This window comes from Capsicum annuum, chromosome 12 (assembly GCF_002878395.1).
Source record: "Capsicum annuum cultivar UCD-10X-F1 chromosome 12, UCD10Xv1.1, whole genome shotgun sequence".
In the NCBI taxonomy this organism is placed as follows: domain Eukaryota; kingdom Viridiplantae; phylum Streptophyta; class Magnoliopsida; order Solanales; family Solanaceae; genus Capsicum; species Capsicum annuum.
In genome coordinates this window covers 176,366,883-176,392,264 of record NC_061122.1, presented here as the reverse complement: position 1 = coordinate 176,392,264, position 25,382 = coordinate 176,366,883, and the positions used below count along the sequence as shown (strand labels likewise).

Genomic DNA, 25,382 nt, shown 5'->3' with positions numbered 1-25,382 from the left:
CGTTGAAAGTAACACATCATTCTTTAGCTTCAGAAAGGACATCCAAATTTTTCTGGAATAGTCATCAATAATAGTCAAGTAATTAGCACCTCCTCTAGAAGGTACTCTAACAGGACCCCAGAGATCAGAATGAATGTAATCAAGTGTGCCCTTAGTTGAGTGGATACCTTTAGTGAATCTGACTCTCTTTTGCTTCCCGAAAACCCAGTGCTCACAGAACTCTAATTTGGTAATAATCTGCCCATCAAGAAGTCCTCTCTTGCTTAGTTCAGCCAGCCCGTTTTCACTCAGATGCCCCAGGCGCATATGCCAAAGTTTAGCAACGTCACTTTCTGATAGAGAAGAAGTAGAAACAACAACATCACCTGTAACAGTAGAGCCTTGCAAGACATACAAATTTGCAGACTTTCTTTGTCCCTTAATCACCACAAGAGCACCTTTAGTAACCTTCAGGACTCCACCTTCACCCGTGTACCTATAACCGTTCGAGTCAAGGATACTCAAGGAAATAAGATTTCTCTTCAGGTCTAGGACATACCGCACATTACCAATTGTCCTCACAACCCCATCAAACATCTTGATCCTGATTGTTCCAATACCAACTATCTTACAACGTGTGTTATTTCCCATCAACACGGCATCTTTAGAGACTGTTTCATATGTTGTAAACCAATCCCGATTACGACACATGAAACATGCAAACTGAACCAAGAATCCAATCCTCACAGGGTTTGAAGTTACCATCAGAAACTACCAAGAGTTCTCCATCACTACCGCCATCTTCCACAAAACTGGCTTCATCGGACTTCTCTAGTTGGTTTTCCTTCGGTTTTGGAACTTCTCTTTTCTCTTTATTCTGTAGCTTCCAACACTCGGATTTGATATGGCCCTTTTTATTGCAGTAATTACAGGTTTTGTTTTTGTTTCTAGATTTCGACCTATTCCTGTCATCACCCTAGAATTCCTCTCACGAGTTCTTCCTCCTCGAACAATGAGACCATCTCCTTGAGTCTTCGACCCATTCATAAGATACTTCATCTTCTCTTTAGAGAACAACGCATCATAGACTTCGTCAATCGTCAGGGTATCACGACTATATAAAATCGTATCCCTAAAGGTCATGTATGATGCAGGCAGCGAACATAACAAAATCAACCCTAGATCTTCCTCATCGTACATAACCTCCAGTCTCTAAATCAGAGATGATTTCCTTAAATAAAGATAGGTGATCCTCCAAAAACGCACCCTCAGACATGCGATGGGAATAAAATCGTTGTTTGAAATGCAACTTACTTGTTAGGCTCTTCGTCCATACACAGCGATTCCAGTTTCAACCACAACGCAGCGGTTGTGGTCACCTTCAAAAACATCCTGTAGAATCTGATTGGATAAATAAAGGTGGATCTGAGATAGAGCCTTCCGATCCTTACATTGTTTGTCCTCGTCTGTCCACGATGAGGGCATCTTCTCAAACCCTAATAAAGCATCGTCCAAATCCATCTGTGCCAGCACAGCCCGCATCATAATCTGTCATAACGAAAATCTGGTGCTGCGATCCAACAACGGAATATCATACTTCATGGTTGTCATCCCCAAGAAAACAATCGAACACTCTCTGATACCAGTTTGTTAGAAATCGGGCAGAAATAAAATAAACCACAAGCAGAAAGAAAACAAGAACACACAAATTTACGTGGAAACCCTTGCGGAAAAAAACACGGGCACAGGCAGAGGATGTTTCAGTATAATGAAAGGAGAGGAATACAATGTGGAGAATGAGTATTTTCTGGATACACAAAACAACCCACTAAATGCACTTATATAATATGTGCATACAAATAAGTCCTAGGCCCAATAAACATAAAGGTCCATGGGCCTGTCGGCCCTATCCCTACACTACCACCACAAACCCCATTGAAAATCACAAACATGGGTCGCACCGCAAAACTTTCTGGGCCGGATAAACAAAATTCGGGTCACAACTCTAACACCGTTTATGTGAACTCGCAGTTCCCTAGATACTCCTCTTTATTGGCAGTTATTTTTTGCTCTGTGTCGGAAGGAAATGTATAAAAAAAATTACTTCCTCATGGTATGTATAAATATACGTTGTACAGAAATAATCAGAGCTATTTTCCTAATCCCTATACCGTTCATGTGAACTCGCAGTTCCCTGGATACTCCTTATTGGCAGCTAATCAGAACTCTAATGGAAGGAAGTTGAGAAATTTTGAATTCAAAGGAAAGAGGAGTAACTTGTTTGCTCTCAGTGCAAAAAACCTGGGCACCATGTAGATATAGGATTATTGGATTTCCTTCAGATTTTAATTTTATAAAACACAAAAGGTATCAAGGATGTGAAGAGAAATGCAGTCCTTTCAGCTGAAGGAAATGGTGAAATCAATGTGACTGAAGCAGGTAACACGGGACAGCAGCTCACTCAGAAGCAGTTTTCCCTACTAGTGCAGCTTCTCTAACAAGTGAAGATTGGACAGCCAGGATCTTCATCTTCAGAACTCCTTGTCAATGCCACTAAGGAGTGTAGACCTAGGATTAAGTGGGGCGGTCTGACGCCAGTGAATGCGTGGGAGATAGGGGAGAAGTCGGCGGGAATGGGGGTGTGGGAGTGTAGGGGGGACGTGGATAGTATGTGGGATAGGGCGGCTAGGTGCATCAGGGAGAATGCAAGTGAGGTGTTGGGTGTTTCTAGGGGCCGGGCCGGGCACCATCGGGGGGATTGGTGGTGGAATGAGGAGGTGGAGAAGAAAGTGGAGACCAAGAAAGGGGTGTATGCTAAGTTGGTGGAGAGTAAGGACGAAGAGGAGAAGCGGGTAAACAGGAAAGAGTACAAGCTAGCGAGGAAGGAGGCTAAGTCAGCAGTCACGGCAGCTAAGACGGCCACTTTTGAGAGCTTGTATGCAGGGTTACAGGGGAAAGGGGAAAGGAGGGGAGAAAAAGTTGTTTAGACTCGCTAAGGCTAGGGAGAGGAAGGGTCGTGACCTCGATCAGGTGAGGTGCATTAAGGGGGAGGACGGTAGAGTGTTGGTGGAGGACGGCCACATTAAGAATAGATGGCAGTCGTACTTTCATAGGCTCTTGAATGACGAAGGGGATAGAGCTATTGTGTTAGGGGAACTGGAGCACTCAGAGGAGTGTCGGGATTTTAGCTATTGTAGACGTTTTAAGGTAGAAGAGGTTAGACAGGCTGTTCGCAGGATGCGAAGGGATAGGGCGACGGGGCCGGATGAGATACCGGTGGAGTTTTGGAAGTTCGTTGGAGAGGCTGGTATAAGGTGGTTGACTGGATTGTTTAATGAAATCTTCAAGACGGCAAAGATGCCCGAGGCTTGGAGGTGGAGTACCATGATCCCTCTCTATAAGAATAAGGGTGACATACAGAGTTGCAATAACTATAGGGAGACTAAGTTATTGAGTCACTCTATGAAGATCTGGGAGAGAGTGGTCGAGGTGAGGCTGAGACGGATAGTGGCTATTGCGGAGAACCAGTTTGGATTTATGCCTGGCCGCTCGACGACGGAGACAATTCACCTGGTACAGAGGTTGGTGGAACAGTATAGGGAAAGGAAGAAGGACCTGTACATGGTGTTTATCGACCTGGAGAAGGCTTACGACAAAGTCCCCAGGGAGGTGCTTTGGAGATGCTTGGAGGTGAGTGGAGTACCGCTGGCATATATCAGAGCAATTAAGGATATGTATGATGGAGCGAAAACTCAGGTGAGGACGGCGGGAGGAGACTCAGAGCATTTCACTGTCCTGACAGGATTGCATCAGGGATCTACTCTTAGTCCCTTTTTGTTTGCGTTGGTGATGGATGTGTTGACGCGGCGTATTCAAGGGGAGGTGCCGTGGTGTATGCTTTTTGCAGACGATGTAGTTCTGATAGATGAGACTCGAGGGGGTGTGAATGACAAATTAGAGGTGTGGAGGCAAACTCTTGAGTCTAAAGGATTCAGGGTGAGCAGAAGCAAGACAGAGTATGTGGAATGCAAGTTTAATGACGTAAGGTGGGAGGATGAGGTAGTAGTGAAGCTGGAATCACAGGAGGTTTGTAAGAGGGATAGTTTCAAGTATCTCGGGTCCGTGATCCAGGATAACGGTGAGATTGACGAGGATGTCTCGCACCATATTGGGGCGGGATGGATGAAGTGGAAGCTCGCGTTGGGGGTGCTGTGTGATAAGAAGGTGCCGCCCAAGCTTAAAGGCAAATTCTACAGGGTGGTAGTCCGTCCGGCCATGTTGTATGGAGCAGAGTGTTGGCCAGTCAAGAACTCCCATATCCAAAAAATGAAGGTGGCAGAAATGCGGATGTTGCGCTGGATGTGTGGGCTGACTAGAGGGGATAGAGTTCGGAATGAGACTATCCGGGAGAAGGTTGGTGTGACTCCAGTGGAGTGCAAGATGCGGGAAGCACGATTGAGATGGTTCGGACACGTGAAGAGGAGGGGCATGGATGCCCCGGTCCGTAGGTGTGAGAGGCTAGCGTTGGATGGTTTTAGGCGGGGTAGGGGTAGGCCGAAGAAGTACTGGGGTGAGGTGATCAGGCGGGACATGGAGCAGTTACAGCTCACCGAGGACATGACCCTAGATAGGAAGGTCTGGAGGACGCGAATTAGGGCAGAAGACTAGGGCCAGTTTGAGTCGCTAGTGTAGGGAATTACTTGGTGGGGGTTTTATGCCCGTTATGATTCCGTGTTCCATGTTTTATTACGAATCTGTGTGCTTTTCTCTGTTTTATATTACTTATGGGTGCCGTATTTATGTTATGTAATCTTGTGCTGTGCTTGACTATGTGTTTGTGTGGTATCTCGTGCCTTGAGCCGGGGGTCTATCGGAAACAGCCTTTCAACTTCTTTAGAGGTAGAGGTATGGACTGCGTACATCTTACCCCCCCATACCCCACTAGGTGGGAATATACTGGGTTTGTTGTTGTTTTGTGAATTATTCATTTGTGTGATTTGACCATTTTACCCCCCTTCGTGATTGCTTTGTGGTATTTCTGGGGTGTGGAGATGATTGGCATGATTCCTAATGCATTTTGCTATAATTTGTGCAAGTTGGTGGTTTTTGGAGGTTAAAAGGGATTTATAGTTGACCTCGGTCAACATTTGTTGTTGTGCGTTGTAAGGCAAAACGGACTAGGACGGTAGATCCGAAACATCGATTTTAGGTTTATAACATGGTTGGTGTGGTTTTACAAATTTTGTATCTCATTTGGACCCTCAGTAAAGTTATGAAATTAAGTTGCAAGGGTCAATTTTGTGAAAACGATATTTTTTTCGAAAACCCGATATCATCATTGAGTCCGGAACGTCGAATTTAGTTTAGTAGCATATCTCATTTGTATTCTAGGGATTCCGAACGAATCCCGGGGGCCCCACATAAACTTGGAAAAGTTCCAAGTTTGCTGGTATATCACCAACTGAGGCAGTCGCTTAAACGGCCAGGAGGCCGCGTAAGCAGCCATGTTTGATCTACCCTATGTCGCTTAAGCGACCATGCTGACAGTAGCCAATGCCGCTTAAGCGACTATCTGGTCGCTTAAGAGAGCAATGATCGCTTAAGCCAGCCCATCATTTTTGAGACTTAGAGCTTCAGATTTTAGAATTTTTGGGTGATTTCTTCCATTTTCAAGTTTGGCTAAGCTCTAAATCCCTATTTCAATTATTTTTCTTCGATTCTTGTCATTTAAAGTTTGTTAAAACTCGATTTCAAAAGCAGAATATGAGAATGTTGGCCCAGAAGGCCTAAATTATTATTTCTTCAATTTAAACACCAATTTCAACCCGTTTTCACTTGGATTTTCTCCAATGGCTTCCTTTAACCATGGGTAACGCATTTATGAACTAAAATTTCAATTTTACCCTTCTTTCTCAAAAACTCATTTCGTGGTTCCATTTTTACCACAACTCAAAAATAGGCAATATAGGTATTGTCGACTTGCTTTTAACGCATAGATTCTATATTTGTATGTTTTGGTTGATTTCGAGTCCGTTCCTAAGGGGAAGGCTCCGTGTTGAAGGCGTTTGGACCGGATTTTCTTCATTCAAGGTAGGTTATGGCTTAATTTTCTTCAAACTGGGTTGGGAACTTAATACTGATATGAAAACGTGTTACGGATATGGGAACTAATCATGAAAATGGCTTTATTATTGTTTTGTTCCGGTGTAGGGGCCTATGTTGTAATTTGGTGCTTTGAGACATTATTTGTTGTGTGACCGTGTAGGGTCTTATATGATGTTGGCCTGGTATTTATGGTAATTGGTTGTACTCTTTTTGGTGGATATTACCTAAGTTTGGATCTATGTGGTATAAATGTCATATTATTGCATATGGAGCACCATGATACCTCTCTATAAGAATAAGGGGGACATCCAGAGTTGCAACAACTATAGGGGGATTAAGTTATTGAGTCACTCTATGAAGATCTGGGAGAGAGTGGTCGAGGTGAGGCTGAGACGGATAGTGTCTATTTCAGAAAACCAGTTTGGATTTATGCCTGGCCGCTCGACGACGGAGGCAATTCACCTGGTACGGAGGTTGGTGGAACAGTATAGGGAGAGGAAGAAGGACCTGCACATGGTATTTATCGACCTGGAGAAGGCCTATGACAAAGTCCCCAGGGAGGTGCTTTGGAGATGCTTGGAAGTGAGTGGAGTACGGCTGGCATATATCAGAGCAATCAAGGATATGTATGATGGAGCGAAAACGAAGGTGAGGACGGCGGGAGGGGACTCAGAGCATTTCACGGTCCGGACAGGGTTGCATCAGGGATCTACTCTTAGTCCCTTTTTGTTTGCAGTGGTGATGGATGTGTTGACGCGGCGTATTCAAGGGGAGGTGCCGTGGTGTATGCTTTTTGCAGACGATGTAGTTTTGATAGATGAGACTTAAGGGGGTGTGAGTGACAAATTAGAGGTGTGGAGGCAAACCTTTGAGTCTAAAGGGTTCAGGGTGAGCAGAAGCAAAACAGAGTATGTCGAATGCAAGTTTAATGACGTGAGGCGGGAGAATGAGGTAGTAGTGAAGCTGGAATCACAGGAGGTAGGTAAGAGGGAGAGTTTCAAGTATCACGGGTCCGTGATCCAGAGTAACGGTGAGATTGACGAGGATGTCTCGCACCGTATTGGGGCGGGATGGATGAAGTGGAAGCTCGCGTCGGGGGTGCTGTGTGATAGGAAGGTGCCGCCTAAGCTTAAAGGCAAATTCTACAGGGCGGTAGTCCGGCCGGCCATGTTGTATGGAGCGGAGTGTTGGCCAGCTAAGAACTCCCACATCCAAAAGATGAGGGTGGCAGAAATGCGGATGTTGCGCTGGATGTGTGGGCTGACTAGAGGGGATAGAGTTCGGAATGAGAACATCCGGGAGAAGGTTGGTGTGACACCAGTGGAGTGCAAGATGCGGGAAGCCTGATTGAGATGGTTCGGACACGTGAAGAGGAGGGGCGTGGATGCCCCGGTCCGTAGGTGTGAGAGGCTAGCGTTGGATGGTTTTAAGCGGGGTAGGGGTAGGCCGAAAAAGTACTGGGGTGAGGTGATTAGGCGAGACATGGAGCAGTTACAGCTCACCAAGGACATGACCCTAGATAGGAAGGTCTGGAGGACGCGAATTAGGGCAGTGGACTAGGGCCAGTCTGAGTCGCTAGTATAGGGAACTACTTGGTGGGGGTTTATTCCTGTTAGGAGTCCATGTCCCATGTTTTATTATGAAGCTGTGTGCTTTCCTCTGTTTTATATTACTTATGAGTGCCGTATTTATGTTATGTAATCTTGTAACCTTGTGGTGTGCTTTACTATGTGTTTGTGTGGTACCGCGTGTCTCGAGCCGGGGGTCTATCGGAAACAGCTTTTCTACTTCTTCAGAGGTAGAGGTATGGACTGCGTACATCCTACCCCCCCAGACCCCACCAGGTGGGAATACACTGGGTTTGTTGTTGTTGTTGTTGTTGTTACTCTATTGGTATATGGATTATATTGGATCATGGATGGTTGGCTTATTAAGTGGATCTTTGGCTCACGAGCTTGGTATATTGGTTGGATTTGGAAATTCTCATTCTGGTTGGTTGTGAGCATTACATCCTCATATCATATACGTTCATGAAACATTGGTACAACTATGGAAATAATGGCTTTTCTGACAGAAAATACGACATTTTTAAGAACCTTCTACCAATGTATGTGTCGGAGAGGAATTATGAATATTGGATTGGTATTGGTTATTGGATTGTATATTGGTTGACGAGCCCTTTCATGGGTCCTACCTCTGGAGCACAGCTCGGTATGTATATACGGAGGTTCTACGACAACCTCGTGCAATGTATCATCATCATCATTACCATTCTCATTGCATTTCATACATTTTGCACTTCATGTGTTGTACTTGCGTGTTTAATTTGATATCTATTTGTCTATTGCTTGTTTTCTGTACTTGTATTTGGTATATATGTATACTTTAGAACTATTAATGGAGAAGGTGTAGGCTACCATCTGAGACATTTTCTGATTGCAAGTGACATGCACATAGTGTGCATTTTATATACTTTATTTTCTACTTTGCTCAGTCGGCCTATGATACCTATTGAGTACATGTAGACCGAATTCATCCTTATTGCGTCCTTTCGATGCAAATCCAGGAACGAGTGCGCCACACGGTAGCTAATTCGGGCAATGTTTGGAGTATTTTCGTGGTAGTGATCGGTCTATGCTTCCAGAGTTGATCCACTACCTCCTATTGTTTAGTTTATGTCTTGTTTTTGTATTTAGAGACAGATTATGTTCTTTTTGAACTATCAATTGTATATTTTAACGTCGAGATGTACGTCGTTGGTTCTTACATTGTGACACCGAATTTTTGGGTGATTTATGGTATCATTGTTATGTATTTTTCTGCTATTATTGTATATGTGTGGCTCGACTTCGTTCTAAAAGCCTTACGTTGGAATTTGGTCTTGTTTTTCTCATTTCATATCAGTTTGGGTGATTGGCTTACTTGTCAAGGCTTGTCACAACAAGTGTCATCATGACCCTTAGTTTTTGGATCGTAACAAATTGATATTAGAGCAGTCAGGTTCATCGGTCTCACCGATGTAAGAACAGGATGTCTAGTCGAGTCTCGTGGATCGATAGGTGCTATCTATATCTATTTTCGAAAGGCTATAAGATATCTTTAAGAAACTGCCTTGTTTTGTTCCTTGTCGTGCAGATCTTTCATACCTTGTGTTCTAAATCGTATTTTACTCTTTTTCTGCGCAGATGGTGAGGACTAGATCTCGTAAGGTTAGAGATGTTGAGCCATCATCCAAGGAGAAGGAGAGAGCTCAATCTAGAGGGCGAGTTGCAGGTCGTGGACAGGCCGGAGATAGAGGACGAGCACGAGGATCTGCCCCGTCCAAAGGTATTACTAGGGGGCTCTCCCATGAACCTCGAGTTGAGCATGCTGGAGATATGGTGCCTACTCAAGTTCCACAGTGTTCTTCTACCTAGTCTTGGAGGGGTTACTAATTCGCTTGCTGACTCATTTGGAAAGTGTTCCTTTAAGTGTACCTGGTGTTCCTCCAGCTCTGAGTATTGTACCTCCATCTGTGTTAGAGCCTTCCTATGGTGTTCCTCCAGTTATGAGTGTAGATCCTCCCGTGGCACCGACATCTGCGTATGGTGCTTATGGTACTCCACACACTCCTAGTATTGTTCCTGCTTCTGTGTCGGTATTCGATATGGTATTCCGAGATCAGGGGTTCAACTTTCATACACGTGAAGAGGAGGGGCATGGATGCCCCGGTCCGTAGGTGTGAGAGGCTAGCGTTGGATGGTTTTAGGCGGGGTAGGGGTAGGCCGAAGAAGTACTGGGGTGAGGTGATTAGGCGGGACATGGAACAGTTACAGCTCACCGAGGACATGACCCTAGATAGGAAGGTCTGGAAGACGCGAATTACAGCAGAGGATTAGGGCCAGTTTGGGTCGCTAGTGTAGGGATTACTTGGTGGGGGTTTTATTCCTGTTATGATTCCGTGTTCCGTGTTCCATATTTTATTACGAATGTGTGTGCTTTCCTCTGCTTTCCTCTGTTTTATATTACTTATGGGTGCCGTATTTATGTTATGTAATCTGCTTCTGTGCTTTACTATGTGTTTGTGTGGTATCTCGTGCCTTAAGCCGGGGGTCTTTCGGAAACAGCCTTTCTACTTCATCAAAGGTAGAGGTATGGACTGCGTACATCTTACCCCCCAGACCCCACTAGGTGGGAATACACTGGGTTTGTTGTTGTTGTTGTAGGTGGGTTCTCAACCAGCCAAATTCACTCTCATATTGTTGCGAGTACAGTTATCTCTTCTGAAGATCAGAAAAGGTTTGAGAGATTCACTCGTTTGAGAGATTCACTTGTTGGCGAGGATGTCTACGAGTTCTTGATTAATTGTCATGAGAAGTTCATAATCTTGGATCACTTGAGTCGCATGGAGTTGCTTACACTACTTACCAGTTGAGGGATGCAGCCGGGGATTGGTGGACACTGGCTAGTTGCAGACCTCTTAGTTCGCCAAAGATGACTTAGGATCAATTTGTTGAGGTCTTTTTGGACACGTTTGTACCTTATAGTTTGAGGGATCAGATGAAAGATGAGTTTGATCACTTGAAGCAGGGCTACATGATTGTGGAGTATGAGGCACGTTTCCATGCCTTGTCCAGATATTCTTATGTCAGTACTGCCATCGAGTCTGAGAAGATTCGAAAGTTTGTGAAGGGGTTGGATGTTTCGCTTCAGCCTGCCAAAATAGTAGTGTCAAGAGCATCATTTCAGAGTATAATGAATCATGCTAAGATGACTGAGTCCATTCTTCGAGCGTCTCAGGGAGGCGCCAACAGGGCGAGTTTAGAGGTCACACTCTTCGAGATAGAGATTCTAGAGGTTTCTGTAGGCATCAGGCAGACCCATGCAGGCAGCTTTGAATGGGTCAAGCAGCTGGTTCAACAATTTCGGGTGGTCGTTCTAGCACAGTCGTACCTCCCTCTATTGAGTCGGGCCACAGGGTTTGTGTGTGATGAGGCTGGCCATTTGGTCAAGGACTGTCACCGCCGTGTTTCAGGCCTACTCCTATATCAAAAGTGAGAGGTAGAGGTTCTACTAGAGGTGCGCGAGGCAGAGGTAGTGGTGCCCGTAGTAGTTGTCGCAAGGCAACTCAATCAAGTGGTGGACATAGATAGTGCTATGTTATACCGCCAGACCAGGCTTCCAACGCTGTCATCATAGGTATCGTCCCCATTTGCTTCAGATCTGTATCTGTATTATTTGATCCGGGATCGACTTTCTCCTATGCGTCTGCATATTTTACTTTGGGTTTTGATTCTACTAGTGAGCCTCTTGTCATGCCTATCCGTGTATCTACCCCTGTAGGAAACTATTTAGTGGCGGATCGGGTGTATCAATCTTGTGTTGTGACCTTTGCCGGGTTGAAACTTGGGTAGATCTAACTATCTTAGCTATGGTAGATTTTTATGTCATCTTGGGTATGAATTGGTTAGCTCCTTAACATGTTGTCCTAGACTATTATGCTAAGACCGTGACCTTAGCTTCCTCGGGTGTGCAAAGGGTAGCTCGGAATGGTGTGTTTTATTTGTGTCCCAAGAGAGTCATTTTTCCTTCAGGCTCGTCGCTTGGTTGAGCGGATGTTTGTCTTATTTGGCCTATATTCATGATACTAGTGTTGCTTCGCCACCTTCTTTGGATTCCGTTCGCATTGTCCGTGAGTTCAAGGATGTTTTCCCTACGAATTTGTCTGGTATGCCTCCGAATCGCGATATTAAACTTTGTCATTGATGTTGAGCCAGGCACCAAGCCAATCTCTATTCCTCCTTATAGGATAGCCCTAGCAGAGTTGAAGGAATTGAAGGACCAGTTGCAGGAGTTGTTGCATAAGGGATTTATCCGACCTAATGTATCACCTTAGGGTGTGCGTGTCTTGTTTGTGAAGAAAAAAAATGGGCCTACGAGTATGTTTATTGATTATCGACAGTTGAACAAGGTGACCTTTTCCTCGTATTGATGATTTGTTTAACCAATTTCAAGGTGCTTCGGTGTTTTCGAAGATTGATTCGAAGTTCGGGTATCACCAATTGAGGATTAAAGCTTCGGATATTCCGAAGACGGCTTTACGAACTCGGTACGATCATTATGAGTTCTTGGTCATATCCTTTGAGTTGACCAATACCCCAGCCGCATTCATGGAGTTGATGAACCGAGTATTTCAACTGTATCTCAACTTCTTTGTCATTGTATTTATAGATGATATCTTGATTTACTCCAAGAGTGAGGCTGACCATGAGGAGCATTTGCGGACTTGCAATTCTCAACAGCCATAGAAGAAGTTAGTTAGAAAGAAGAAAGGAAGTATACAGTTTAGTCCTCTTGGTTTGTTAAGTATTTCTGTTTAGTCCTTAAGTGGCTCAATTGTAATTAGTACCATGTGTCAGCTAGATTCCTGCAGTTGGCCAAGGCCTATTAATAATACTAGCTATTGCAAAGAAAAATATGAATGATTTCCTTTAGCTTAATTTATACTCTTTTTCTTAGCTTACAAGTAATTTTCTTCTAGTTTTTCCTTTAGTTTTCACTATTTCATTGCATTTTCACTTGTTGCAAATTCATTTTGCAACATTTGGTATTAAAGCATTATCCTGAGCTATGAGGGAATCATGTAGGACGAGATGAAAGAGATTAAAGAGATGTTCAATCGAATGACGATGGAGATGGCCAATTTTTCCATAAGGCAGAAATAGACTGAGGAACAGCACGAGAAGGCTATTAATAGCTTGCGCGAGTCCACAAACGCTATCCAAAAAGGAGATAGAGGTAAAGGGAACGCTATCAGTGAGGGAGTTGAGATCTACACTCTTCCAGGTAACCCCATGATATAGGCTACCTCTGTTTCTACGGGAAAGCTACCACGGTTTCAATCTCCATCTCCAGCTAGCTACCAGTATGGTGCTAAATATTCCCAACAATTCCAAACTTCATAAAGTGAGCACTATCAGCACAAGGTTGCAGCAGAGGTCAATAATTTTTTACTAGCGCAGGCCAAATACCTTCCACAGGTCAAGGAGGAGTAGGATTCATCACGCTGCAAATCCACCCTCATCTAGCCACCATAATTGATCCATCATCTAAGGTTATGTTCCCTCGCTTTGATGGTACTAATCTTCGAACCTGGATGTATAAGGCCGACCAGTTCTTTCATACGATGATACCTCTATAATGTAAAAGGTTCGAGTACCTGCTCTGCATTTTGATGACATAGCCATTGAATTGCACCTATTTTATCCTAAGAGTAGGCTACACCTGCCATTTCCAACCTAGGAGGCATATATATATATGCTTTAATGGACAGATTTGGGGGAGAATATGAGGACCCCATGGCAGAGTTTAAGTTGGTAAAGCAACATGGAACTAGGAAGGAATATATGAAAGAATTTGATAGGATTATGCCTAGATTAACTATTTTGCCTGAACATGCAATCAGCGGGTTCATCACCGGTTTGAAACAAAGATTGGATTTGTTGTGAAAAATCATAGGCTATTCACACTACCTCAGGCCTATCAGTTGGCTAGGAACATTGAATCCCAGTTGCAAGCTCAAGTGAGAGTATAAGGAACAATATGACTAGTGGTGGGGGTCCATTTCAAAAAAGGGGTTGTAGTGTTGCTCCTGCCAGAATCATGAGGTCAAAGAAGGAACCAGCTGTTAGTTTTTGTGAAGAAATATAAGAGAAAAATATTATTGAATTGTTGTAATTACATTATTACATTAAGGCCCTATTTATAAACAATACATTCCAATCATTTTCCTAATAGAACACCACATTACAATCCTTCTCCAAGTAGGATGTTATATGCTATTCCTATTCCTACTCATATTCTAACACTCCCCCTCAAGCTGGTGCATTAAAGACATATGTACCAAGCTTGTTATGGATGTAACTAATATGAGAATCGGTGAGGGACTTGGTGAAGATATCTACAAGAAAACTGATAAGGACTGCTTTGGATGTCTGGGAGACCTCAATTGAAACGGAACAAACTTAGAAAATGATCTGAAAAGTAGTAAATATTGTCGTAAAGTCGATGTGTCGCTGGAAAATTGCCGAAAACTGGTATAAAATATACGGGTCATCTCGAAATCAAGAGACGAGTAGATCTTGAACATTAAAGTCACCGGAAACTTAGCCGAAACATGCTCACACGCCGGATTATTAGATTTGATGGCTGAAAAGTGACTATAATCTGAGGAAAAAAAAGTATATGGGTAGGGTCGGAATGATGACACGATCCTACTAAAAAGGAGAAATATGTGCAGGGTCGAAATAACGGCATGACCCTATTGAGAAATAGAAATTATATGAGTGCGTCTGAGTGACAGCACAATCCTACTGGAAAAGAGAAATTATATGGGCAGGGTCGGAATGATGGCACGACCCTACTGAAAAAGATCTGAGTCACCGGAAAGACGTACGGAACTATGTAAATTAAATCTGAGGAGTCACCAGAAAGATGCATGGTTCTATGCAACTCAGATATGAGACTTAGGAATGAGATTATCCGGGAGAAGGTGGGAGTGGCTTCGGTGGAGGACAAGATGCGGAAAGAAAGGCTGAGATGGTTTGGACATGTGATGAGGAGGGACGCAGATGCCCCAGTTCGTAGGTGTGAGAGGATAGCGTTGGATGGCTTCAGGAGGAATAGAGGTAGGCCGAACAAATACTGGAGGGAGGTGATTAGACATGACATGGAGCAGCTACAGCTTTCTGAGGACATGACCCTAGATAGGAAGGTATGGAGGTCGCGGATAAGGGTAGTAGGCTAGTGTGAGTGTGGGGGTTGTAGCAAGCAGTTAGGAGAGATCTTGTGTAGCCGGGTTAGGAATCGTAGGCCTGTGTGCATAAGGGTCTGTGGTTTGTGAGTGGATGTTACTACTAGGTGGGTGTCCTATTCTCTATTTCTTAGTTCCCTTTTTCTTATTTCGTGTTGCCATTATTTCTTCGTATTTCTCTGATTTCTATTTTATTATTTCTTACTCTTTATTTCTGTTATGTCATCCATCCCTTTGTTTATTTTTCTTTATCTTGAGCCGGGGGTCTATCGGAAACAGCCTCTTTACTTCTTCGAAGGTAGCGGTATGGACTGCGTACATCTTACCCTTCCCAGACCCCACTTTGCGGGAATACAATGGGTTTTTTGTTGGTGGTGGTGGTATATGGATTATATTGGATCATGGATGGTTGGCTTATTATGTTGGCTTATTATGTGGATTTTTGGCTCACGTGCATGGTATATTAGTTGGATTTGGAAATTCTCGTTCTGGTTGGTTATGATCCTTACATCCTCATCTCATATACATTTATGAAACATTAGTACAACTATGGAAATAATGGCTTTTCTAACAGAAAATATGACATCTTTAAAAACCCTCTACCGATGTATGTGCCGAAGAAGAGTTATAGATATTGGATTGGTATTGGTTATTGGATTGCATATGGGTTGACGAACCCCTTCATGGGTCCTACCTCGAGAGCACAGCTCGACAGGTGTATGCGAAGGTTCCGGGATAATCTCGTGCATCGCATCATCATCATCGGCATTATCATTCTGATTGCATTTTATACATTTTGCACTTCCTATGTTGTACTTGCGTATTTAATTTGAGGTCTATTTGTCTTTTGCTTCTTTTTTGTACTTGTATTTGGTATGTGTATACTTTAGAACTACTAATGGAGACGGTGTGGGCTACCGTTTGGGACATAGTATGTATTTTATATACTCTATTTTCTACTTTGCACAGTCGGCCTATGATACCTAATGAGTACAAGTGGACCATACGCATCCCTACTACGCCTTTTCGGTACAAATCCAGGTACGAGTGCGTCGCATGATAGCTGATTCGGGCAGTGTTTGGAGTATTTTTGAGGTAGCGGTCGGTCTATGCTTCTAGAGTTGATCTACTACCTCCTCTTGTTTAGTTTATATCTTGTTTTTGTACTCAGAGACAGATTATGTTTTTTTTGGACTATCAGTTGTGTATTTTGACTTTGAGATATACTTAGTTGGTTCTTACACTGTGACACCAAATTTTGGGGTGATTTATGGTATCATTGTTATGTATTTTTTCGTTATTATTGTACATGTGTGGTTCGACTTCGTTCTAAAAGCCTTACCTTGAGATTCGATGTTGTTTTTCTCATTTCAGATCAGTTTGGGTGATTGGCTTAGACAAGGTTTGCTGCAATACGTGCCATCATGACCCTTAGTTTTTGGGTCGTTACAATTTAGTTTCTAGATAAGTTTATGCGAGATAGAATGTGAAATAAAAATACATGTAGTAGCAATATAGGGCTAAAAATATTTAAAATAAAAATGACCTTAAAATAAGTACCTTATGTAGCAATCCCTACATAATTATTCACAACCACATAAAAATCCCTACAACAATATTCATCCCATAACAATGCCTTCCCTATCATTCACTGTATAAATAATTCCGACATGATAATCCACATAAGTAATGTGAAAGTCCCTCCACTGTCATTCATTGTATAAATAATTCCTACATGATAATCCACATAACTAATGCGAAGGTCCCCTAGTTCTACAGTAAGCTAGGCTCTTATGTTTGTCTGTTTAAACTATTTGACCACTGTTCACTCTCTCGCCAATCGCACATGTAGCCTCCACTATTGCAATTATTCAAGCATCATCAAAAAGTATGAAGAGAAAAATATAATTTAAATGTGGAGGTCAAACTGACGATGGTATTATGAAACACATCCTATGGTGGAGTTCACATTTCAAAAGAAATCCTAGCATTTCAAGTATAGAAACAAAATCCTCAAATATCCAATCCTGTTAACCAGCTATTCCAAACTCTAGTTGTGTGCTCTCCAAATTAGTTGTCATCTACGTACTCAGTTGCTGCCAAGTGGCAGAAAATAGCACCAAAGATAAGAGCCAATATAAAGAATATCTTACTCTTAGTTTCAACAGTGTGAAGAATTATAGTCAGTGTTTTGGACAGCGAAAGGCTACAAGAGGCTACAAGGCTCCCGTCACCAAGCGGCGAGGCGATCGCCTTTTTAAAGTGTGGCGACAACTAATTTGAAAAAAATTAACATAATATATAAATGATCAAAATTTCAATAGCACTAATATATTAGAAAATATTTCAAGTTAAGAATTAAAAATAGATCAAGTAGATTGAGACGCCATTGAAATAGTTGTTAATGATCAAGTCATTTAATTAGTAGATTACCATCATACTATGTTTATAAGTTATTACAAAAAAGATTTATTTACAATATACATTTATCTTACTGTTAGAGTGACAGTGTAATTACTGTTACAGGGGAAGAAAAATAGAAGAAAAAGAGAAAAAGAGGAAGAAAAAAAAAACACTATGACACCAGTTCAGTCGCCGGATTAAGAAGAAGAAAGAAGAAAAAAAATAATAGAAATCACTATTGTAGCCAAAATAGGAAAATAAGCCCTACAGTTAGCTTTTATCCCTACAAACAACAACAACAAACCCAGTGTATTCCCACCTAGTGGGGTCTGGGGGGGGTAAGATGTACGCAGTCCATACCTCTACTTCTGATGAAGTAGAAAGGCTGTTTCCGAAAGACCCCCGGCTCAAGGCACGAGATACCACACAAACACATAGTAAAGCACGGAAGCAGATTACATAACATAAATACGGCACCCATAAGTAGTATAAAACAGAGGAAAGCAGAGGAAAGGCGAAACCATTGTCGCCTCGCCTCGCCTTGTCGCCTTTTGGATGTCGCAATGCCACGATGACAAGAGGCGACTATGCCTCGCCTCGCCATTCGCGAGCGCCTTTCACAACACTGCTTATAGTCTATATAACTTCTACCGACTGACAATTGCTCCCTCAGACTATGATGTCGAATAGCCTTTGGATTCTTCATGAATAGATGTAATTGAGAAATCTTATCATAATCAAGTAATGGGAATTTCCTATTAGTATGATCAATGCCTAAAGCAGGATCCCCGATCGCCAGCACTATATCCCATTCCAACAAACTAAATTGGTCTTAAATTGTGTAGATTTAAATGTATGGATTTCAAATTCATCTCCAGGTCCAAGCTTGACTTCACGTAGAGAGTTGTTAAGCATGATATCATGAACGTTAACAATTTACTGAAAAAAGTGGTTCATTACTGAGTTGTTAAGCATGATATCATGAACATTAACAATTTACTGAAAAAAGTGGTTCATTACTTAATCAGAGCATTGACTATACAAGAGCTGAATAGATATCTCAAAGTGAGCTTTGAAACATACCAGCTTGCCACTTTCAGAAAACCATTTACTGAACAATGAATGTGCATTGACTTCAACCAATTGGCTTTGAGGGTATCTGATTTACGAGAGTATTAATTCAACAGGAAAAAGAGGTCAGCAAAGTATCCAAGTGCTGAATTTTTCATCCAGTAAATCATTATATTTATACAAACCTAAAGCTGAAACGTATGGAAAGTTTTTGCGCCAATGCTTTGCATAAAGATGTCTTTCCTGTTCCTGGAGGTCCATGCAGAAGAATAATGCTACAAACAATTAGAAAGTCGGCCAGTGAGATAACTAGATACTGAATCAGGAAAGGAAAAAAATAAACACAATTGAGGACAACTCAGTTTTGATACATCCACAAGGTAATAGAAGTTATAAAGGAAAGAGTTGTGAGGGAGAAGAAGCCAGAAAATCAAGATCTGATTACTACTGCCCCAAATACCCAAGTCATGTTCACAAAGGTAGATTTGATCAATTTTCAGTTCAACATTTGACATTAATTTTTCAAATAAATTCTGGGTCTAGAAACTGTCAGAAATTGCTATTAACTACAGATAAGAAACGAGAAAGATCACGTTCAAAGAAAATATGTTTTGACTCTTGGGTCAAACAAAAAGGAATGGAGTAATGAGCCGCTATATTATCTGACAGCAACAAGCACTTAACATGTTTCAAAATATCTGTAATTAATCTAGTTCTTTAACAAATGTTGGCACATTCAGAAACTACTCAGAGGGTTTTTCTTCCCAACAGGAAAAGATTCATAAAATATAAACAATACATTCAGGCATGGAAAAAAGTTCAACATAAAACCAGTAAAGTTTAATTCTCCATTATTCAGAGGAAAACAAACAACTACTTTACAGCTACAATATGAATTTCTAAGCCTATAGGAAAATCCTTCACATTTCTTGCCCATGATACTGCTATAAACACCTCAATAGCCAGAAATGTGAAGGTTGGTGAAATCATCAAACTAGGGTACGTAATGTTTTCTTGGAAAACAAGTTGTTTTCTTACCTATTTTCTAATGTTATGTAAGTAATCAAAAAATTGTTATCTCAAGAGCATTTATATGTGTCAATTTTCTGCTGAATGCCCCTCAATACTGAGAGTCTTGCCATTAAATAGAAAATATTCAGTGATTACATCCCTAAAGATCCGTCTTCCTATCCCTAAAGATCAATTTTTCTATCCCTCTAAATCCGTTATTCTATCCCACCAAATCTGCCTACTAAAGCCACTATTATTCTCTTTAATTACTAAATCAAATCTATGTAATTACACTAAAATACAACAATATATGGTTACATTAATATATACAATATTTACATCATCATGCTAACATCCCCCTTAAATTGATGTTGGTAGATCAAGAAGCATCAATTTGCCCACTAGAAACTGATGTCGTCGTCGTGCCATTGATTTTGTAAATGCATCAACTATTTGAAGATCACTGGACACGTGCAGAAGAGTAATGACACCATTATCTACAGCTTCTCGTATATAATGACAGTCTACTTCGATGTGTTTGGTCCGCTCATGATAAATCGGATCAGTAGCAATCTGAATAGCAGTTGTATTGTCAGCATGGAGAGGAGTAGGATTAGATTGAGGAAATCCAATCTCCGAAGCCACACAATCTCAGAGCAAGCAGCAGACATTGCTCGATATTCAGCCTCTGTTGAAGATTTTGATACGCGGTCTTGCTTTTTACTCTTCCAAGATATCAAAGACTCTCCAAGAAACATGCACTAACCAGTAACCGAACGACGAGTGTCAGAACATCCTGGCCAATCAGAATCACTAAAAGCATTAAGACGAATAGGCGAACCACTAGGAAATAATAATCCACGAGTAGATGTTCCTAGGAGATATCGAATGATGCGACGGACAGCCACCAAATGAAGATGACGGGAAGCTTGCATGAACTGACTAACTTGTTGAACTACAAAAGAGATATCAGGCCTGGTAATAGTAAGGTAATTTAAGCTCCCAAATAATTGCCGAAATATAGTTGGATCAGGAAGAAGATCGCCTTCCTCCCGGCGATACTTTACATTCAATTCTAATGGAGTATCTACATAGGAGGAATCCTAAAGACCTACCAAAGAAATCAAATCTTGGGTATATTTGTGTTGATTTAGAAACACCCCGAATGAATCATGATGAACTTCCAAACCCAAGAAATATGTAAGAGTACCAAGATCTTTCATATGAAAAGAATCCTTAAGTTGTTGCGGGCTAGTGATTAGTGAAGAATCAGTTCCTGTAATAATAATGTCATCTACATATACCAAAAGAAGAACACAACTTGTGGATATTTTCCGAAGAAACAAAGATGAGTCATATTTGCTCTGCTCAAAAGAGAATTGTAGTAAAGTATACCGATATTTTTCAAACCAAGCTCTGGAGCTTGTTCTAATCCATACAAAGACCGCTTCAACTTGCATACATTTGATGTAGGCAATGAGAACAAACCTGGTGGAGGTTTCATATAAATATCCTCTTTGAGATCACCATGAAGAAAAGTATTTTTGACATCCATTTGATGAAGAATCCAGTTTTGTGAAGCAGCAATGGCAATAATAGTTCGCACCGTCGTCATTTTTGCTACCGGTGCAAAAGTCTCTTCATAGTTCACACCATTCTCTTGCTTGTGACCGAGAACAACCAACCGAGCTTTGTACCGATCAAGAGTTCCATCAGAATGAAGTTTAATTGAATAAACTCATTTACATCCAATTGGATGGACATTTGAAGGACATGAAACAATATCCCATGTGTCATTTTCTTTAAGAGCCAAAAGTTCTTCCTCCATTGCCTTCTGCCAACATTCATTCTTGGAAGCTTGTGAGTAACAAGTTGGAACAGAAATGGTGGATAAAGTAGATGAAAAGTCATACCAATTACGAGTACGAGATACTCTCGTAGATCGCCGAGTGGGCTCAAGAGGAGCAGGCCTTGAAGAATTCTCAGATTCTAGTTGTGGAGCAGTTTCAGGTGGCAGATCAATATCAGGAGGGGATAAAGTTGGCCACCGACATTTATACACAAATCCAGGTTTGAACCTCTTAGAAGATGACAAATCCTCAAAAGTAGAAAGAAGAAGAGAAGCAGGAGATAACTCAACATGAGTCGGAAAAAAATACTGGTTCTCAAAGAAAACAACATTTCTAGAAACATGAAATTTATTTGAACATGGATCATAACAGAGAAAACCTTTCTGTGAAGTACTATAACCCATAAAAACACATTTAGTAGACTGAGCCGAAAGTTTATTACGCATAAAAACACATTTAGTAGACTGAGCCGAAAGTTTATTACGCTGAGAAGGAAGAAGATGCACAAGACAAATACAACCAAATGTATGAAAATTATCATAGCTTGGATTTATGTGATAAAGACGAAAATATGGAGATTCAAGATTTAAGACTTTAGATGGTAGTCTATTAATTAAAAAAACAACAGTAGACAAAGCTTCCACCCAATACTTAAATAGAACAGAGAACTCAAGCAATAAAGTACGAGTGACATCTAAAAAATGACGATTTTACGTTCAGCAACCCCATTTTGTTGTGGTGTATATGGACAGGAGCGTTGTGGGACAATTCCTTTTTCAAGCAAAAAATTTTTAAACTCGTAAGACATATATCTCCACCAGAATCAGATCTTAATAATTTGATGCAAGTAGAAAATTGTGTCTCAATATAGGCCAAAAATGTCTTGAAGATGGAAAATACCTCAGATTTGGAACGAAGAAAATATACCCACGTAAATCGACTGTAATCATCTATAAATGTCAAAAGTACTTGAAATGAGCATGAGAAACAATAGGTGAAATACCCCAAACATCACTATGAATGACATCAAAACACTTTGTAGCACGACTACCAAAATTAGAAAAAGGAAGAATTTTACTCTTGCCTAATTTACAAGTAGAACAATCAAAGGAAGCAGTGGAAAATTGATTTTTGTTCCCCAATAAACCCGAATTTGATAAATGAGATAACAAAATAGAATTTGGATGTCCTAAGCACTTATGCCATACCTCAGTCTTACTAGGTGTAGAAGTACAAGCAAATGATAGAACACGAGGAATGGAAAAGTGTATAGGAAACAGTCGTCCACCTTTAGGCCCCTTCGCAATTATCGTCCCCGACACCTGATCCTGCACAAGACAACTATTGCGAGAAAAATTCACATCACAATTGTTATCTACCAATTGTCCAACTGAAATAAGACTAGTGGAGAGCTTTGGTGACATAAAAACATTGTTGAAAGTTTTAGTAATATCTCCAACCTTGGTAATGGGTAAATTACTACCATTGGCAACTTGAATTTGTGATGGACCATGATACTTACGAACATTTTTTAGCATACTAGATGAGTAGGTCATATGATTGAAAGCACCAGAATCAACAACCCAAAAATTTGATGCAAGATCATTACCTTGTAACCCTAAAGCTGAAAAAGCCGACATGATCATTTGTCTTACCATTTCAGGAGTAAGAACTTGTCCCGAAGATGAGTTCTCAGTAGTGAAACCATTTGTCCCAGCTTGAAAAGCATTAACCTTACGGTTTTCAGGGCGTGTGAGAAACTCTATGATAATGTGTCCTTGTTTGCAATAATTACAAAACTTCTTGCCACAATTGCTAGCAATATGACCATATCCCTTGCAACTGTAGCATTGAGTTCTAGTCATATCCCTACCCTTTCCTTTACCTTGGGCAGCAAATGCAACAACAATATCATCAACTTGCTTGAAAGCATTGTGTGACAAAGCGCTGCTCTTCATGAAGTAATTCCCTAAAACGAACATCCAAGGAAGGAGACGGGTCACGATTCATCAAGTGGAAGCGAACACTGTCAAACTCAGAGCGTAACTTCATCAAAAATTGATCTCGCTTGCTTTGCTCATGAACTTGTTGAATAACAGAGAGAGATTCAGCAGGTATTTTGGCATAAACTATATCTGTAAAATCAACACATAAGTTCTGAAATCTAGAAAAATCCTGAACAAAAAGACCTCCTTGAGAGTAATTAGCAATTTTATACTCTAAGTGAAAACGTCGGGCACTATTATCTTGGTTGTAAACCTTTTGTAAATAATCCCACATGGCTTTAGCTGTCTAGTAAGGCCTGAGAAAAAGAACAATAAGAGGGTCAATTGATCCTACAATCCATGTCATCACCCGAGCATCTTTAATCTTCTATTCACCTAACTTTGTAGGATCAGTAGGAGCAGGATCGGCTCCATCTATATGGCCCCATAGTTTTTTCCAGTGACAAATATCTGAAACTGAAACTCCCATGACAAAAAATTCTTTCCAGTGAAACGAACACTGAATGATTCAAACTGATATGAAGTCATACTTATGAAAACTAGAAACACTGACTCAAAAAGAATAACCAAAATGACCAAGATCAAAGTCCAAGGTGTTAATTGCAGAGGAACAATCAACAAAAATCGAAATTTTCCAAAAAGACTGAAAGGAACCACAAATGAACTCTATGAAACAAGACAGCCAAGAGAAGGCTCTAATACCATGTCAAATTTTTGCTAAATGCCCCTCAATATTAAGAGTCTTGCCATTAAATAGAAAATATTCAATGATTACATCCCAAAAGATATGTCTTCCTATCCTTAAAGATCAGCTTCCGCTATTCTATCCCACCAAATCTGCCTACTAAAGCCACTATTATTCTCTTTAATTACTAAATCAAATCTATGTAATTACACTAATATACAACAATATATGGTCACATTAATATATACAATATTTACATCATCATGCTAACAATATGTAATCTAGAGACTAACAATAGAGGTGGGAGGGGGTTGGGTGAGGGCCCTTGGGGGTGGCAGGGATGAGATGGTCAAGGGGTAGGGCTTAGGGCACAGCATGGATGGGAGGATACAATAAACATTGGGTCACTTGCAGAACTTATTTTCACTACTTCCATTAAGAAAGTCATTTTCATCATTTTTAAGGAATTTGTTTTCCTAGAGAAAATGTTTTCCAAAAAGTACTGAAGCAATTTAACTTTAAAATTTCTTTTCTACCCTTAATAAAATGATTTATAGTCACACAAATGTCTGAAATTTGTTTTAGACCACAAATTTCAAAAGTATTTCTTTATTTCCTAAACTTTGTGCCAACTCAAACAGTGCCACATAAAGTGGGATGGTGAGAGTATTTCATTTTACTTTTCTTTTCCACTATCTACCTCCATCATCCCAGGATTCCTTTTTCTGTTTATTTTAGGGTTTTCCCTGTGGTGCCTCTTTGCACTTTCACTCTTAGCCAATTTATATATATACCTGATTAAGTTTGCTAATTGTTGGATGCAGTACTTTGTTGAGTCAATTTGGAAAAGGCCAAAAGAAAAAAAAAAGTCAAATCCCACACTGATACAGAACAAACAAGGGAACACGAAATCACACCCCAAAACAGTCCACAAATCACAACAAATCGTGGACCAAATGGGGACCTCTCTTGGATTCACTATCTAGAACAAGAAAGAAGAGGATACAAGGTGTTAATACACCAAAACAGCTAGCCACCAACAAGTTTAGCAACACAAGATGAAGCTCCACAATATTACAATAGCAACAAGAACAAACGGGTTACATTAATAACACAAGAAGCCGAAACTAAAACAAGATACAAGATAGGTAGTTAGACAAGTGTTGATGTAGTCTTAACAACCCAAGAGCATATTCCACTCTTAGACCTTTAAAACTTCACACAACAAACACCTAACTCTTACAATTGACACAAGAGAGGCGTCCACCACCCAACCACCAACGTATCAAGCAAAATGCAACACACAAGAGAATCCACCCTTATGTTATGCCCTAGTTTCAATTGGACTCTCTCTCACTCTAAGAGAAGTATTCTTCAATAATAATGATCGACTAAAGAAATAAACCCTACAATGTTCTATTTATACTGCATTACAATAATAGACAAAATGACAAAAGGGCCCTTTAGTGATTAGTCTTCAA

General features: G+C 40.9%; 1 protein-coding gene across 1 annotated transcript in view; it reads right to left on the bottom strand.

Annotated features, from left to right (window-relative positions):
* The window catches only part of LOC107850751 (pachytene checkpoint protein 2 homolog), a 46,841-nt gene that overhangs the window by 18,004 nt on the left and 3,455 nt on the right, over positions 1–25,382 (bottom strand). The window contains exons 7-8 of the mRNA XM_016695493.2: positions 18,535–18,624; positions 18,362–18,437 (exon numbers count right to left, since the gene is read on the bottom strand). Of these exons, the coding sequence (XP_016550979.2) occupies positions 18,362–18,437; positions 18,535–18,624 (166 nt within the window). The remainder of the gene's footprint in view (positions 1–18,361; positions 18,438–18,534; positions 18,625–25,382) is intronic.